The sequence below is a fragment of the Barbus barbus genome (genome assembly GCF_936440315.1).
Source record: "Barbus barbus genome assembly, chromosome: 14".
Lineage (NCBI taxonomy): Eukaryota > Metazoa > Chordata > Actinopteri > Cypriniformes > Cyprinidae > Barbus > Barbus barbus.
Genome location: NC_136742.1, coordinates 6,585,700 through 6,601,598, shown reverse-complemented (window position 1 = coordinate 6,601,598; position 15,899 = coordinate 6,585,700). Strand labels below are relative to the sequence as shown.

Here is a 15,899-nt window from a genome sequence, read left to right as displayed (position 1 = left end):
CCTACCTACCTACCTACCTTTCTGTCTGTCTGTCTGTCTATCTATCTATCTATCTATCTATCTATCTATCTATCTATCTATCTATCTATCTATCTATCTATCTATCTATCTATCTATCTATCTATCTATCTATCTATCTATCTATCTATCTATCGTCTGTCTGTCTGTCTGTCTATCTATCTATATTTTGTAACATTATACACTATACCATTCAAAAACTTGGAGTCAGTGTACATTTTTTTTTCCAAGCAGCAAATCAGAATATTAGAATGATTTCTGAGGGATGTGACTGGAGTAGCCTAATGATGCTACTGAAATTCAGCTTTGAAATCACAGGAATAAATTACATTTTAAAATATATTCAAATAGAAAACAGTTATTTAAAAAAAACAAAAAAAATCGAAATTTTACTGTTTTTGCTGTACTTTGGATCAAATAAATGCAGGCTTGTTGAGCAGAAGAGACTTATTTAAAAAAAAAAGAAAAAACATTAAAAATCTCCTTTGACTGGTAGTGTAGATACTTCAGGTCAAGTCAAATTTATTTGTATAGTGCTTATTATAGTACACACAGTTTCAAAGCAGCTTTATAGAAAGTCATACTTAGATCTTGCTATAATGTAGTGTTGTCTAGCACATATATTACAGTTTTTCTCAATCACTTTTGCATATTTTACGAAACATTCTTAACATACTGTTTACAACTGTTTGCTGGAACATCAGAACTCTGTTGCATGTCTGCAAAATGTAGCAACTCGCTCCAAAACATTTAATTCACACGTTAAAACCAAAATATAAAAGTGTAGTAATGAAAATATGATAGATTTTAGCTGATGAAAAAGTCTGATGCTCAGATGCATTCTGAGCATTCAAAACTAATTGATATTTTTATACATTGATATGTAGAAGAATGTGGGTAACTAAACAGTTGTAACCAGACACTGTCTTTCAAGTGATGATGTTGAAATTATATAGGGCATGTCTTTAATTTCAACTAGTAACGTCTCTGATTTCAAGCAGAATTAGCATATTGTTCCTTACTGTGGTTAAAAACAATGTAGTTTAAACAGGAAGCTGCTGAGAGTCAACTTATAAATACCATAATTTAAATCCAATTCAAATTTAGGAATTTAAAAGGCATTCTCATTTCAAGTCTGAACAGTACACAACCCTGCTCATCACTTGGGAAACAACATCTTCTAACTAAAAACAGATTTCCACAAATACAAAAAAAGCAGATAGCCAGGGGAGATGAGTTTCCAGTTGTTGGATGTTTCTAGTTAAAACCGAACAAATGGAAAAACAGAGTAATCAAAGACATGAGCCCTGATGAGTCTCTCACTGATGGGTATTGATAGTTGTTCATATAAAGGGATGACAGGTATTTGCATTGCAGTGCCAAAAAAGTCTGCATGAAGTGTTCTTGCTTAGCATCAGTTAGTCCAGATGTTACGATTCATAACTAAACAACCATGTATTTTATTGAAGGAAACAAGCAAGAGATTTTCAAACTCATCTTTGTATTTGATTTAATAGAACTTGCAACTTGCAAATCATTATAAAGTACACATGATAATAAACAGCGAATATTGACTTGTTTTGTTGTTAAAGAGGTGTTTGAGAACATGATTTCCCTTTTTAGGTCAGTGTGTCCTGGAGGACTCTGGGTAGTGCACCATCTGAATGGATGATCAGTTCAAAGCGTCAGCAAATGTGCGATAAAAATACAATAAATACTGTACAACACATGCTAACACAGAAATACTGTTCTTGCCATTAATGTAGCAATGACCACAGGAAGCAATCCGTTCAAAACAAAAACACCACAAACACGGATAACAATGTTTCATCATGCAAATATACAATACATGTTAAATAAAGTGCCAGCCGTAGCATGTGCATACACAGACTGCATATATTTCAAATTAGAGGTCTGGAGCAATATTAAGTAGTTCCCCTGCAACAGTTCCCACATGAAAAGCAACAGCAATAACAACACAGAAAATGCACATTTGCACAACTAAACAGCAAAATTGTACATAGACATAAATGAGATAACAATATACACATTCTAATATTCTCTATATGTCTGTCTACTCGTTCCTTTTCTGAAATTTAGACTCTATTAAAGAACTAAATGTTATGGAATGGTTTCCCCTGAGTTGGCAGTGAAAGTGTGCCCATTGACTCTCAAACATCCCCGCAAGTCTATAGCAGAGGTTTTTAACTTATTTTGCTTCAGGACCCAAATTTTTACATTGGTCGGATCCAAAGGTCTGAGACCACACTCAATATATGGGATTCAAGATCTATAAGGATTAAATGTTATTTTAAAACAAATAATAAATAAGATTTTGACAATTAATTAAAATGTATGGGGGGGGGGGGGGGGGGGGGGGGGGGGGTCAAATAAGCAAATTACATTGACCATGTGAGCAACAAGGGGTCAGACTGAAGCACATAAGATGCTCTTTGGAGTATTCTCAAATCTTGCTGGATAACATGATCATTAGGTTTGGAACAAATATGGAACTCTTGTTAGATCCAGTTCTGCTGTCTAATAAGCAAAAGTTAGAAATTAAAATCATGTACATTTTTTAATACAATTTTATTATGCTGATAATTTATAGTTTGCGGTGTCAGACCTTTGCATCCCACTCTATGTGACTGCAGCAGCAACAACAACACCAACAAAATGCTGTATTGGTCATTTACACAAATACAAGAGTTACAAGATTCACATATCAAAAGAGAGATTATCAACAGATTGATTATAATCCATTTTTAAATATTTCTTACATTTTCCACAATATTCCAGGAAAAGCTAGAGGCCATGCTTTGCGAATACAGTTACAACAATGCGTCCCACAACATAAGACTGGCTCTATACTGCACACTTATGTGGCTGGCTGGTATTTTTTGTATTGGGTTAAGCACCACAGTAGGATGGTGTGTCAGAGGAGGGACAGTAATTTGGTGACTTAGTATTCTCTGGCCTCCTCCAATTCATTCATGAAAATGTCCTGTTGGGGGTTTTCTGTGCAATGCAGGCCATTATTGGGTGGGCGGACAGCATGAAACCTGCTCCAGTCTCCTTTGCACAGAATCCAAGGCATTACATCTACCTTAAAATGCAGCTCTGGAGAGAACTCGGTGCTTATTAGGTTGGGAGTACCTGCACCCTTGCCCCTTGTAATCAGAAGCTTGTTGTCATCATAGCAACAATGCTGTGCGGCCAGAGTGGTGCCATCTCTTGAGAGGCCAGAACGCAAGCAAGAGCGTGCCGAGGGCTTGTAGATGTCCAGCCGTTCGTTTGGGCCGCTAGCATCCCTCCATTGGAAGGTCTGGTCACGTCCTGCATCGAGCAGACTGACTATATTGGTGGAGGCTTCTGAAGGATAAGTGCACGGACAGCTGGGTAATTCAGTCAATACCTGCTGCAGGTAACGCTGGAGAAACTCACTCTTACAATTCAGCCACTTCTCACAGCTGTCAACATCTGCAGAACAACCAAACAGATTACACATTAGCCATATCAACTATAGCAGAGTACCATTTGCCCAGTAGTGGTTTAAAAAGTAGTGTGTGATAGTTTCACGTATTATAAAATAAGACTTCACATATTTTTTCACATACTCATGCATCGTTGTGTGTAAACTTCCAACGCTATCTCACGACCAATTCGTACGTATTTTACGAGGTGGCTAATATGTACGAATTCGTACGACCTCACTTGTACAATTTTGTTCGATTTGTCTACACCCCAGTGACGGGGTTAGGTGTAGGTCATTCGTACAAATTCATATGAATTGTGCAACTCGTACGATTACGATACGTACAATTTGGCATAAATCGTACGAATTCGCACAAATTAGCCACCTCGTAAAATATGTATGAATTGCTGAGATCGGGATGAAAGTTCATATAGACATATGTTGCAAAAAGCATTAACTAATACAGCTAAAACAAGTTAACACATTTATCTGATTTTACATTGTAACTGCTCAATCAGTTTTTTATGATGGAGCAAGAGCTTCTCACTGGCAATGGCTTCTCAATACAACAACAAGCATAAAATATCACCTACACACAGAATACAATGTTAATGTCAAGGTGACACTTTGTGGATGTATAGAGTCAGTTCAGCCACTCCACAGGTGTACATATTCCACTAACATTTGACAATCAGTGTCTTGAATGCTTTTTTTTTTTTAATTTATAATTATTTTTACAATTCATGAATAATTGAATTGAATACTGACAGCTTTAAAGCACTCACCAGTGCCAAAGGGTTCTGTACCATTTTCCATCTCAAATGGAAAGACATGAGCAATCCAATTCCAATCCTCTGGAGAAAAAAAACCCAAAAAACTGTGACATAATATTACACAAAATGGTTTAGAATTTTATTAAAAAAGGATACATTTTTGAGAACTGAAATAACCTGGGCATGGCACGAGATCACAGCTTCGGGATTCGGTGGAGATGCAGAAATCTCCACATGAACGTGAACGGGTCTGGTTGCCATTTCCACAAGTGACACTACAGGGACCCCATGCACTCCATTCTTCCTCTTTCTCTCCTAAAGTCACAAGAATAATCAGTTAAAACATTATTATTACTATTTTTTTTTTTTGTTGTTGGTACCCATCACCATTCCTCATAAAGGGTTTGAAGAAAATCCTTAATCTCAAGTACTTTTCAGTGATTGGATAACAATTGGTCCTCTGGGATGCATTACCATTACTGTTTCTGCTTGGTATTGACGTGTGCTTCAAATGCATGCCTGCAACCACTTGTGCTGTTAATACACAACCTCTTATGCTGTTTCCGACTGCCCCCATACATGGGGTTTTAGGGATCTAATCACAATATGTTTCAGACCCTGTTTACACTGACAACTTAATGCAAGTTAGCAGTTAGAAATCATCTAGCAAGCACTCCAGAAATATCTTAGTAATAAACCCAGCAAATACATAGAAACATAACAACAGCCACTCATCACTCAAAGACACCACCCCAGGAAAAGCTTTGCATGGTAGCAACCTGGAAACCACCAACAAAAACACTCTAATACCTTGATGGTAACTTTTGCAGAAGAAAACAAGGATAAGCTGAAAGAGTAAGCTTTTGCCAGGCCTTATATAAAAAAACTGATTTAAAAAGGCTGATTAGCTTTTAGCATTTGGAGGGCATTCACACAAACTGCCACATTACACAAAGACAACAGATGTCTTCTTCTTTCTTCTGTAATACAGAGTATAGATTACAGACAAGCATTTTTAAATATTTAAACTTGAATTTGGGTGGGGTGCCAATGACATTGCACACACAGTGATGGTGTCCTGATTACAGACAGACTAGTGAATGATGAAAAGGAGGCGTTGGCTCAGCGGCTAATTTTGCTGGCTTTGTAGAACTGCCAAACTGTGAAACCCACAACAGCCACAAGGCTTGTCGTATAGCAGAAGCAGGAATGGGCACTAAATCCACAAGATTTGGGTGATTAGCATTAGCAGTTACCCATACTTAAAGATGTTGGATGGGCTGTTAAATCTCTTTGACGATTGGCTGAACGAATCATAAAGGGTACTCTGTTTAAAAAAGGACTGAAATCGTCAGAATAAACAAACAAAGCATCATTTCAGTATAACATTATCTTCCTGCCCTGTTCAAAAATGAAATTATCCTGCAAAAGTAGAATAGGCATCAACTTCTGGTCTAGATTGAGGCCATTCTTAGTCTCTAAATTTAGCACTCAATCACCTCCAAGTCTTTCCTTGACCGCTCCAATTAAACTCCTATCCCATTTCACCCTTGCCTCCGATGAAAGACTGCACCGCTAAAACGCAAAACGCACAATTCCCACCATAAAACAGACATGGCCTGGAGAGAAAAACAAAAAAGGAACAGAGGCGTAATGTTGTGCATGGCCTTGAAAAGCCTAGGATTCTTGAACAGGCTTAAAAGATCTAGCCGCTCTGGGCTGGAGGGGGTGGTGGGGGGATGCAGGGTCTGGGGCCTAACCCGCGGGACATAAAAAGTAAACGGATGACCCCTCTCACTCTGTGTTCCCGATCTGCGCTCTAATTGAACACAAGCATGGGCTTATTTGTCCAAGAGAATGTACTCACGCTGCCATTAGTGAGCGGATCGGGCTCGTCTTCAAACAGCGGTCTTCTCCGCCGAGTGGAACCAGTGTCTACATCAAAGGTCCGGCACTCACAAATACCCCGCCACTGACTGCGAGTTTAGTCTGAATCAATGCTGTGAAACAGCCTTTACCAGCTCGCTCTACCCTTCCTCCCCAGTCTCTACATCTCTCTTTGCCTTAAACCACTCTCCAAATGGCTTTATCTGATTGCTGCCAATGCAGCTTTCTTGAATTATCCCTTGATTTCTCTTTCTTAAATTCTGATGTTACCAATTCTGTCAACTTTCTTCATTCCAAGGCTTTTATTACAGTTTTTTCTCTGTCGCTTTGGTGCATTTCTCAGATCAGAAATGACATTTTCAAAAGTCACTTGTACACATCATAAAAGCAGTTTCTCATTCTTTTGAACAAGTTGCGATTGCTTTGGTGCATTCATGCAACTGATTATGTACATTTGTCTGCGGTTTCCTACATTATCAGTTGCTATTGTCATGTTGCTCAAAATGCATTATATAGTTCTCTGTGCAGTAGTCTTACCCCTCAAAACATCTAGTCATTAGTTCATCGTATAAGTCATTAAATGCAAAATGGTTCTAGTTGTCGTAAACTGTCAAGCATATTTTCTACACATCTCTATTAGACTTTTTGTAAATTTGCCATGAATTGCACAAGTGAATCTTGACTCTCACTAATGAAGAGAATATAAATCAACCAATTATAAACCAGTTCTCTGTAATAGCTCAAAGGTGCATCTCATGAACCTTCAATTGGAAAGCATATATAGACAGAGGACAACACAAGAGTTACAAATTCTGACGATGGATGAACATCCAGAAAACGATCAGCCGAGAGGAATAAGAGGAGTAAGGATGCATGGTGGAAGGGTACAGAGGCAAAACAGATGAAGAGGCAGAAGAGGCCAGGGACAGAGGTGCATATCAGATGAAATAAGGGCCACTATTGTGGACCATGTTGTCAATTATGACTTACAATGGCTGAAGGGTGCAGCTAAATATTGGGAGATTGACCATATCCTCAATAATTCAAACATTTTGAAACAGTCTCTTTCAATCAATATCCCACATACATTATGTGTAAATTTGTTTTTTGAAAGGATATAAGGCATACATAAGAAGCGCAGCCTTCTGCATTTCAGTACAGTAACTGTCATCCAAACTGTTGCCATAGTTTACATCAGGTAACAGAGTGCAATGTTATATTGACAACACGACTAAGCATTTTGCCTATCTTGTTTGTGAACAATGACACGAGGACTTTTCATTCTGATGGCACTGATATGTTCATTGACATAAATACTTACTTTTGAGAGATGAACTAAAGATTTTGAGTAAGTTACAAGCTTTTGCAGGTAATCTATTGTGTGGTGCTGTTTGTACAAATTGTTTTGAGAAATGCACATACTTATATGCAAATATTAAGGATGATTCGAGAAATGCACCAAAGTGACAGAGAAAGACTGTAATCACACAGCTTAAATGTTCAAATACTCTTACTTCTAATTCTCAAGACTTGTGTATAGAAACAGCTAATCAAAAAGAAAGCACTCACCATAATGGAGTTGAGTCCATGGGCTTTCCCAAATGCCACCTGTCTTGTCCAGTCCACTAGGAAGGGGCTCCCCACTATCATACTCCAGTGCATAATCATCCTCTTCGTCCACTGCTTGGCCAGTACCATCCTCGCCTGAATCTACATCTGTGTAGCCCCAAAATAAAGGCCAGAAAAGCTTCTTCCCGCCCAGCCATTCTACAGTTGAGGAGGGAGAAGATGTGGGCGAGTCGTTGCTCCATTCTTTAACCAGGTCCATGTCCACTTCCATGGGGGGGTCATCCAACACCTCGATGGTCACCTACAACCAAGGATGCAAAGTACACAGGGATTAAATAATATGATTTAAATAGGATGGAACACTGGGTGTTATTTTAAGAACTTACAGTTTTTCTCAGTTGCTTTGGTGCATTTCTCAGAACAGAAATGAAATTTTCAAAACTACTTGTTCAGCCTTCACATCATCTAGTCACTTGTGCACATCATAAAAGCAGTTTCTCATTCTTTTGAACAAGTTGCGATTGCTTTGGTGCATTCATGCAACTGATTATGTACATTTGTCTGCTGTTTCCTACATTGTCATGTTGCTCAAAATGCATTATATAGTTCTCTGTGCAGTAGTCTTACCCCTCAAAACATCTAGTCATTAGTACATCGTATAAGTCATTAAATGCAAAATGGTTGATCTAGTTGTCATAAACTGTCAAGCATATTTTCTGCACATCTCTATTAGACTTTTTGTAAATTTGCCATGCATTGTGCAAGTGAATCTTGACTCTCACTAATGAAGAGAATATAGATCAACCAATTATAAACCAGTTCTCTATAATAGCTCAAAGGTGCATTTCATGACCCTTCAATTGGAAAGCATATATAGACAGAGGACAACACAAAAGTTACAAATTCTGACGATGGATAAACATCCAGAAAACGATCAGCCGAGAGGAATAAGAGGAGTACGGATGCATGGTGGAAGGGTACAGAGAAAAAACAGAGGAAGAGGAAGAAGAGTCCAAGGACAGAGGTGCATATCAGATGAAATAATGTTGTCAATCATGGCCTAAAACACGCAGCCAATAAAGGCAATGAAGACAAATCATCCTGTAGTAAATCTAAGTCAGTGACAGTCCTTGTTGGGGGTAACGCATTACAAGTAACACTAGTTACGTAATAAATTTACTTTTTTCAAGTAACTAGTAAAGTAACGCATTACTTTTTAATTTACAAGAAAGTATCTGAGTTACTTTTTCAAAAAAGTAACGCCAGTTACATTTTTCCCATTTATTGACTGACAGTGCGCTGTGTGAGCGGTTACTATAGATCTAAATGTGAATGTGCATTAATTCATCCCACTCGCAAAAAACAGGTTTAGTATTCATCAAAATGAATTAAAACGGTGAAATGCAAACTCAGAATATGACGCAAACCTGCAATACGTAAATATGTTAAACAACACAAATGTATCTAATCCATTTTATTAACCGATGTCTTTGCTGCTGGCCTTTGATGATCCAGTTCAACCATACTAATAAGCAAAAATGACTTTAGATAAACTAACAATTGTGCTTCATTGTTTTTTTATTGCTGAAGAGTGTTGAAGCTTCTTCTCCTGCGTTCTACTGTACAGACGTGAATTTACTTTTCCTTCAGCCTGAGGTTAATTCATTACACTTTTTGTTGTGAAAGGGCTTTTACATTTGCTATAAATATAACTTCTTGTAATAAAAACAATCAAGTCCTGCTCATATTTAAAAAGAAACACAAAAGTAACGCAAAAGTAACGTAACGCATTACTTTCCATAAAAAGTAGCTAAGTAACGTAATTAGTTACTTTTTTAGGGAGTAACACAATATTGTAATGCATTACTTTTAAAAGTAACTTTCCCCAACACTGGTGACAGTAAGTTTCAGCGGTGAGTCACTGATCGAGTTTTTTATTTGAGCTCAGGCTTGATATCAAATCAAGCAGAATTACTTCCTCCTCATCTCAAGATGAGATGACTTATTAAACTTAACTACATCCTATCAGGAGTGATGACTCACTACGGATGCTGATGAATCCACTTTGGCTTAGACAAGATTAGACATTAGCCTCAGAGTAGAGAAACACAGTAATGGCTTATTATATCCGGGCTGGCATATTATGACTTGCCCCGCTCAATCATCGAAGGTCACATCACAAAGCATTTCATAGAGATGACTACTAACTGGAGATGTGTGCTCTTGCATGTGCTCACCTGAATGTTTGGGTTTTGGGAGTCAGTGTCAGCATTTGCCAGGTCTGGAAAGTTTTTGAGGTCTAGGACAAAGGGTTTTGATTCTTCCTCGGGCTCAGGCTGTGGTAGGACACCTGTTGAGCGATGCTGGAGCCATCTGTGTTGGTGGAGACGAGGGTCTGTCAACTCATTCTGGACTTGGTTCTGTTGGTGCAAGAGATGCTGTCAATGTCTCTCAAAAATGTGTCTGATGAAAAATAACATTGCATGCAACAATAAGTACTAGCCTGCATAGAGTGGTGTAGGTATGAAGTCAGAACCAGGAAGACTAATTCGCCACCGGTTCCTCAAAGTTTTCTTATGGGGTTTCATAATGGGCTTTTCCAATTTATAAGTAAAATAAAGAGTGCGGCAAACATAACTTGAAGATACATTGATGTTTGTTCTACAAAGTAAACTCCATGAACTACAGTTTATGTTGTAGAACAAAATGTCAAAGTATCATCAATTTATGTTTGCCACACTCTTTATTTTACTCATAAATTGAAAAACACCATTATTAAACCCCATAGGAAACTCTCGAGGAACCAGCAGCGAATTAGTCCTATGGGTTCTGGCATCATACATGCATCACTTTATTAGAAATAGAGTTCCACGTTCATATAGATGTTCCAAAGAAGAAGGTTTTAGTTGCTATTGTGATATTTCTTGCATATGGTGACAGTTTATAATGATACAGTAACTCTCAAGTGAAAAGGATGGGATTTTACTTAATGAAAAACTTATAATAAGTCAACTTGTACCAATTTTCCACTGAAAATGTGCTGATGTTCTCGCTCGCTTGGGGACCTGTAAACATTTATCAGAAGCAGAGTTTCTACTGACTTGAGAGCTGAACAATGAAGTAACTGTCCATGTTACTAAACCTGTCTCACAGCCTTTGTCTTTGGTTTACAAATTTTGAGAACTCATTCTAACCTGCAAAGTAATTTTGTTCAGCAATGATATTTGTAAGTAAAATAGTTGTATTTCAAAAAAAGAATTAAAATTGGTTTTGTTACAAGAACCAGTGTCCAGTTTCCAGTCGAGGCTACCTCAGTGATTTGAGAGAGAGATTTTTAAGATTTTGAGCAATCTAGTTTTGTTTTGCATCAGTCTAGCTAGACTGAGATATATTGAAGATGGGCTCTGGCAATGTTGGTTTTCTCAAACTCATACTTAGCAGGTACCATGGGAGTTAAAGAAGTGCTAATGCCAGTTTTGTGGATTCATACTCAGTGGACAATGTGCATTACTGGAGGTTTTGGACACATCTTGCTCCATGATCATTGTGCGACTGCATCTTTGGCATTTGTGCTGCATCTCATGCTATTTAAACACATGTATGCCACAATTAAATGATTGCAAAAATCACTCCATTCTGTTGAGTCAAAATGTTCTATTTACAACATTTTGTTTTCAACAGTGGATCAAACGGTTAATTCAGCTGTGAATCAGAGGTGTCTTATGTCTTTTTGCCCCAAGTTGTATACTACTTGATCTGCAGATAAGACACTCAGGGGTGTGTGAGCTTCTCTGTAAGACTTATTGTCAATATTATTCATATTAATCTTTTGTTCCTGGAAGTCTCAACAAGAGGGGCTGAAGGACTAGTCGCTGTCGCTCAGTAAAGACTCGTAACATGGCCTAACAGAACGAGTTTAATTTCCTAAACGTTCGGAATAGAAACCGAATCTCTCCTTACATCCTTTGTCTCCCTGAGGCCATCTCTTGTCTTTCCCTGTATTGTTAATTCATTGTAAAATCGTCTTTCCTCCCGGTGGAATGTGGCCTGTCCTGCCAGTGGGCTTTCTCACCATCACAAACATATGGCATGAATTCCAGAACCCGAAACAAAGCCTTATGCGCTAGCGGAAGACCATGGGATACACACACAGTCCCTATTGAGCTCTCTGGTGAGACACATGGACGCAATCAGCTCACACAATTTATGTTGGGGCATTTGGGAAAGCAGTGCAGCCTAGATTTATCTGACCTCCAATATCAAAGTCCCAGGACCACGCCATTTCCAAACCAGTGAAGAAAAACAATAATCTAAGACCCCCCACTCCCTTTCCCTTTGACGACCCCTGACCCACATGTAAAAACAAAAGAGACATTTAGTAATACAAAGCTGAGTAGCAGGACCTTTCTTGGAGAGGTTAGACATGGCCCCCTTGTGCACAAACACAGGATCAAGGAGACCAGAATGCAGGAAATTCCACATCAACACAGAAGAGGGGCTAAAAAAACAATTTAGGAGCTGAACTATGACCCTGTGAGAAAGAGAGTGAAACGAAGTGTTTTTTGACCAGTATTATGTAAGGCTTCACGATTGTAATGCTCTACTGTATGAGACTTCAATGCATTCTGGCCCCCTTTGCATGGTGAAATAATAAAAACAGGGTTAGAGCACTGAATATATTGGTCCATAAGATGCTGTCACTACCTCAAGATATTTTTCTAAAGTTTCACTAGTTTCACTCGTGTTAAAGGGATAGTTCACCCAAAAATGAAAATTCTGCCATTAATTACTCATCCTCGTGTCGTTCCAAACCGTAAGACCTCCGTTCATCTTCGGAACACAACTGAAGATGTTTTCGATGCATCCCGAGAGCTCTCTGGACGTCCCATAGACCGTAAGGGTTCTACCATGATCAAGGTCCAGAAACGTAGCAAGGACATCGGTAAAATAATCCATGTGACATCAGGGGTTCTACCGTAATTTTACAACGCTACGATAATACTTATTGTGCGCAAAAGAAAAAAAAATAACAACGGCTTTATTCAACAATTTGTCTCCTCCACGTCACCCTGGCACCATTTTGGAGAGTATCCACTGAACTTAAACAGAGTATGCTGCTCTGTGTCGGCTGCGCCACGTGGATTTGTTGTTTACGTTCAGATCAAAGCGCAAACAATGTAGAAAACGTATCCGCGAGGCACAGCTGACACACAACAGCATACGCTGTTTACGTTTAGTGGATATTCTCCAAAATGGCGCCAGGGTGACATGCTGGATGTGCGCGGTTAAGAGTGGTTATGAACGAATGAATGAAACGCATTTGTCCGTGTTCACTCCGTCTCGAATCGTGCTCGCGGAAAGCGCTCGAGAAACAGTGTCTCTTCCGCGGCTCGTTAGGCTTTCAACTCGGTTTTTAAGTCTCGAGCAAGAGACATTCACGTTACATAATTTGACAGATTTTTTACATGGAAAGGGCGACAACGCACTGCATTAAAATAAATGATCATTCATGTTTTCATAACCGCTGGCCAAATTCAAAAAACAAAACTAAATTGAAATAATCTTTGAGAGCAAGGGGGCCCCCTGGTGTTTCGGGGGCCCTACGCAGCTTTCATATTCTGCGTATAGGGAGGATCAGCTCTAGGGTGAGTAATTAATGACAGAATTTTTTGGGTGAACTATCCCTTTAACGAAGCAAGATGCAACTCGCACCTGGGGGGTAGTTATGAGTTAAGATAATTCCTGTTATTCCGACTAAAATATTCATGACGTGCCACATTTATCCAACACTCCAGTAAATGAGCACTCGTTAATGAAAACAGTTCATTCCAAAAGGCACAGGCACATTTGAATCTGTCAACCCATTTACCATTGTGTGGTAAACAACTGATTATTGAAAGCTGGATATATGTACAAATAACATTAAATTCAAATAAGCCCTATGATCGCCATTAATAGCAGTCTTAACTGTAACATTGTCAACCATGTTACTTCTGACTCTTACTTTTCTGAAGGCATAGTTAAGTCATCAGCATTAAATTGCATTATTGCATTTGTATTAATTTATCTGAAGTAGCACAATGTACATTATTAATTCTCAAAAACAGAAATGCTTAGGACTTTTTGTGCTTTTGGATCGTCCAGAGTAACTTCTACGTATGGTGCAGAAGAGTTTCTTCAACTACAGTTCTATCAGAATTAACAAATGTCAGTTACACAGACGGTTTACTAAAATATTATTTGGAAATTATGCAAAATAACAGTACTCCGTTAACAAGTGATATTTTTATTTAATATTACACGCGTTATTTACTAGGCTGTCTGTGTCTGACACAAGGGTAAAACAATAAAATGTATTCATAAAGTATATGAATATATGAAATATATAAAAAATAAATCACGAAGGCATGGTTTCTAATCAATTACCAGTGTTGTAAGGTTACTTCCAATGCAATAGATTACAGATTACAGTAATGTAACTGATTACATTTGATTACTTTTCTAATGTTTTCAGCTGTTAATCATTTTCAAACGTTTAAAGCAAGCAGGTTTAACCTTACAGTAACACTCAACACTGGTTACCGTCAAAATCCTTCATCACTTGAATTCAGATTATTATCATTTATTTTTAAAGCACAGCCACCACAAAATCAGACTTTAGCATCTCTTTACTTTGAGATCATTCTGAGGTTAAATGCAGATTTAAAATCATAACATATGAGCTATATGATACTGTTTTAAAAATCTTGACAGGAAACACTAATATCCAACAATTCCTTGTAAAAATAGTTCATCTTAAAAAATAAAGCATATAAACCAACCCAGATGGTAAATAAAACAGTTATGGAATGTGTCCCAAACTCCTGAAACATTGGTGAAGTCAATGCAATTTATGAAAGAAATCAATCAAATCTATATGTGTGAAAATTATTTCAGATGTGAATATAATCATTAACATTTTCATAACTGTAATTTAATTTCACATTTTTCTCAGTAACTGATTACAATTATTTATTTTGTAATTAAATTACAGTATTTAGTTACATGTAACTAGTTACTCTCCAACACTGTCAATTAGGCTACTGTGACGCATATAGTTCCAGAAGGAAAAAGAAGAAACAGAACGAGTGTTCAATCCTCTCGTGCTGTGCTCACCTCTATAGAGTCGCCGTGTCTGGATCTGTTGTGATGCCTCACAGGGAAGCTGATCGCGCGCTGGATCCAGACAGCCAGCAGCACAGTTAAAAGTACCCATACACTTTTACGCGCAGTTGCCATTTTGCACCGTTGCGTATCTGTCCACTAAATACCGCTAAAACATTAAAATGTGCAAAAGTTTTTTAGGAAGCTCTGTGCGTTTCCCTCCTGAAGATGATCTTCAATGCGCTGTTCCTCATCTTCATCCAAACTTTATTAAAACTCGCACAGGTTAAATCCAGGCAGACAGTCCTCACCCGTTCAATCCATTCACAAATACACTAAATGTGACTGGAAAGGTCCATGTGGACTGATCGTCTCTCAGCTACAGGTCTCTCACGCACTGCATCCTTATTCCACTCTTCTCTCCTTCAGGATGTCGGAGCACAGACTCATTGGTGACACGTTACTATGATGAAGGGAGTCTCCCAGACGGAAACGAAAGATACACGCGTAACGCGCATCAGTGATACATCAGCAGGATGGTGTGATCTCCAAGGGGTCAGTATGGGAGGAGAATCATTTTCCAGGGCTAGTGATGATTATGTATCTAACAGGTGTGCGCGAGGACTCATTTCCGCTCAAGAGAGAGTCATTCAGAAAGCCTTCTCAATTTTTTGATTTCCAATTCAATTCCTGAACTTGAATCAAGTGGATAAAGGATGCATAACTAATATTTGAATTTAAGAAAGTAGAATTTGAATAAACTGACATTTAAAGAAATGTACATATGTATCATGTTACATATTTATGGCCTATATTCATGAGAATCACCAAGAAAATAGTTGTTCTTTTTTCTTTTAAATCAGTGAAATCATTTACTGTACTGCATTTTTTAGATATTCTAGTTTATCATTCCTGACACTGTAAAAATTATATGATTTAACAAATTTTAACTGTATTTTCTAAATATGAGATTTAACTTGATTTTTTATAAACAGTTCAATATAATTAAAGTCAAAATGAACTGTAACTTGCCG

At 38.0% G+C, this 15,899-nt stretch overlaps 1 protein-coding gene and 1 long non-coding RNA gene across 2 annotated transcripts in view; one reads left to right on the top strand and one right to left on the bottom strand.

The window, feature by feature from the left end:
- Positions 1-2,841: 2,841 nt before the first annotated feature.
- Positions 2,842-15,339, bottom strand: LOC306880552 (isthmin-2-like). Its single transcript, XM_079434152.1, has 6 exons — positions 14,878-15,339; positions 9,960-10,142; positions 7,723-8,023; positions 4,444-4,581; positions 4,279-4,347; positions 2,842-3,498 (listed from the first exon to the last, which is right to left on the bottom strand). Exons 1-6 carry the CDS (start codon positions 14,998-15,000, stop codon positions 2,981-2,983), a joined length of 1,332 nt encoding a protein of 443 aa, XP_079290278.1. The 5' UTR covers positions 15,001-15,339; the 3' UTR covers positions 2,842-2,980.
- The window catches only part of LOC306880554, a 35,197-nt gene continuing 34,592 nt past the window's right edge, over positions 15,295-15,899 (top strand). The window contains exon 1 of the long non-coding RNA XR_013785084.1: positions 15,295-15,420. This is a non-coding gene — a long non-coding RNA (uncharacterized lncRNA). The remainder of the gene's footprint in view (positions 15,421-15,899) is intronic.

What these genes read in the sequence shown, in the direction of transcription:
- LOC306880552 (XM_079434152.1), bottom strand. Translation starts at nt 15,000, where the DNA reads ATGGCAACTGCGCGTAAAAGTGTATGGGTACTTTTAACTGTGCTGCTG. An exon ending in GACACGGCGACTCTATAGAG is followed by an intron (nt 10,143 to 14,877) that starts GTGAGCACAGCA and finishes TTGCACCAACAG; the next exon opens with AACCAAGTCCAGAATGAGTT. An exon ending in TGATCTCGTGCCATGCCCAG is followed by an intron (nt 4,348 to 4,443) that starts GTTATTTCAGTT and finishes TTTTTTCTCCAG; the next exon opens with AGGATTGGAATTGGATTGCT.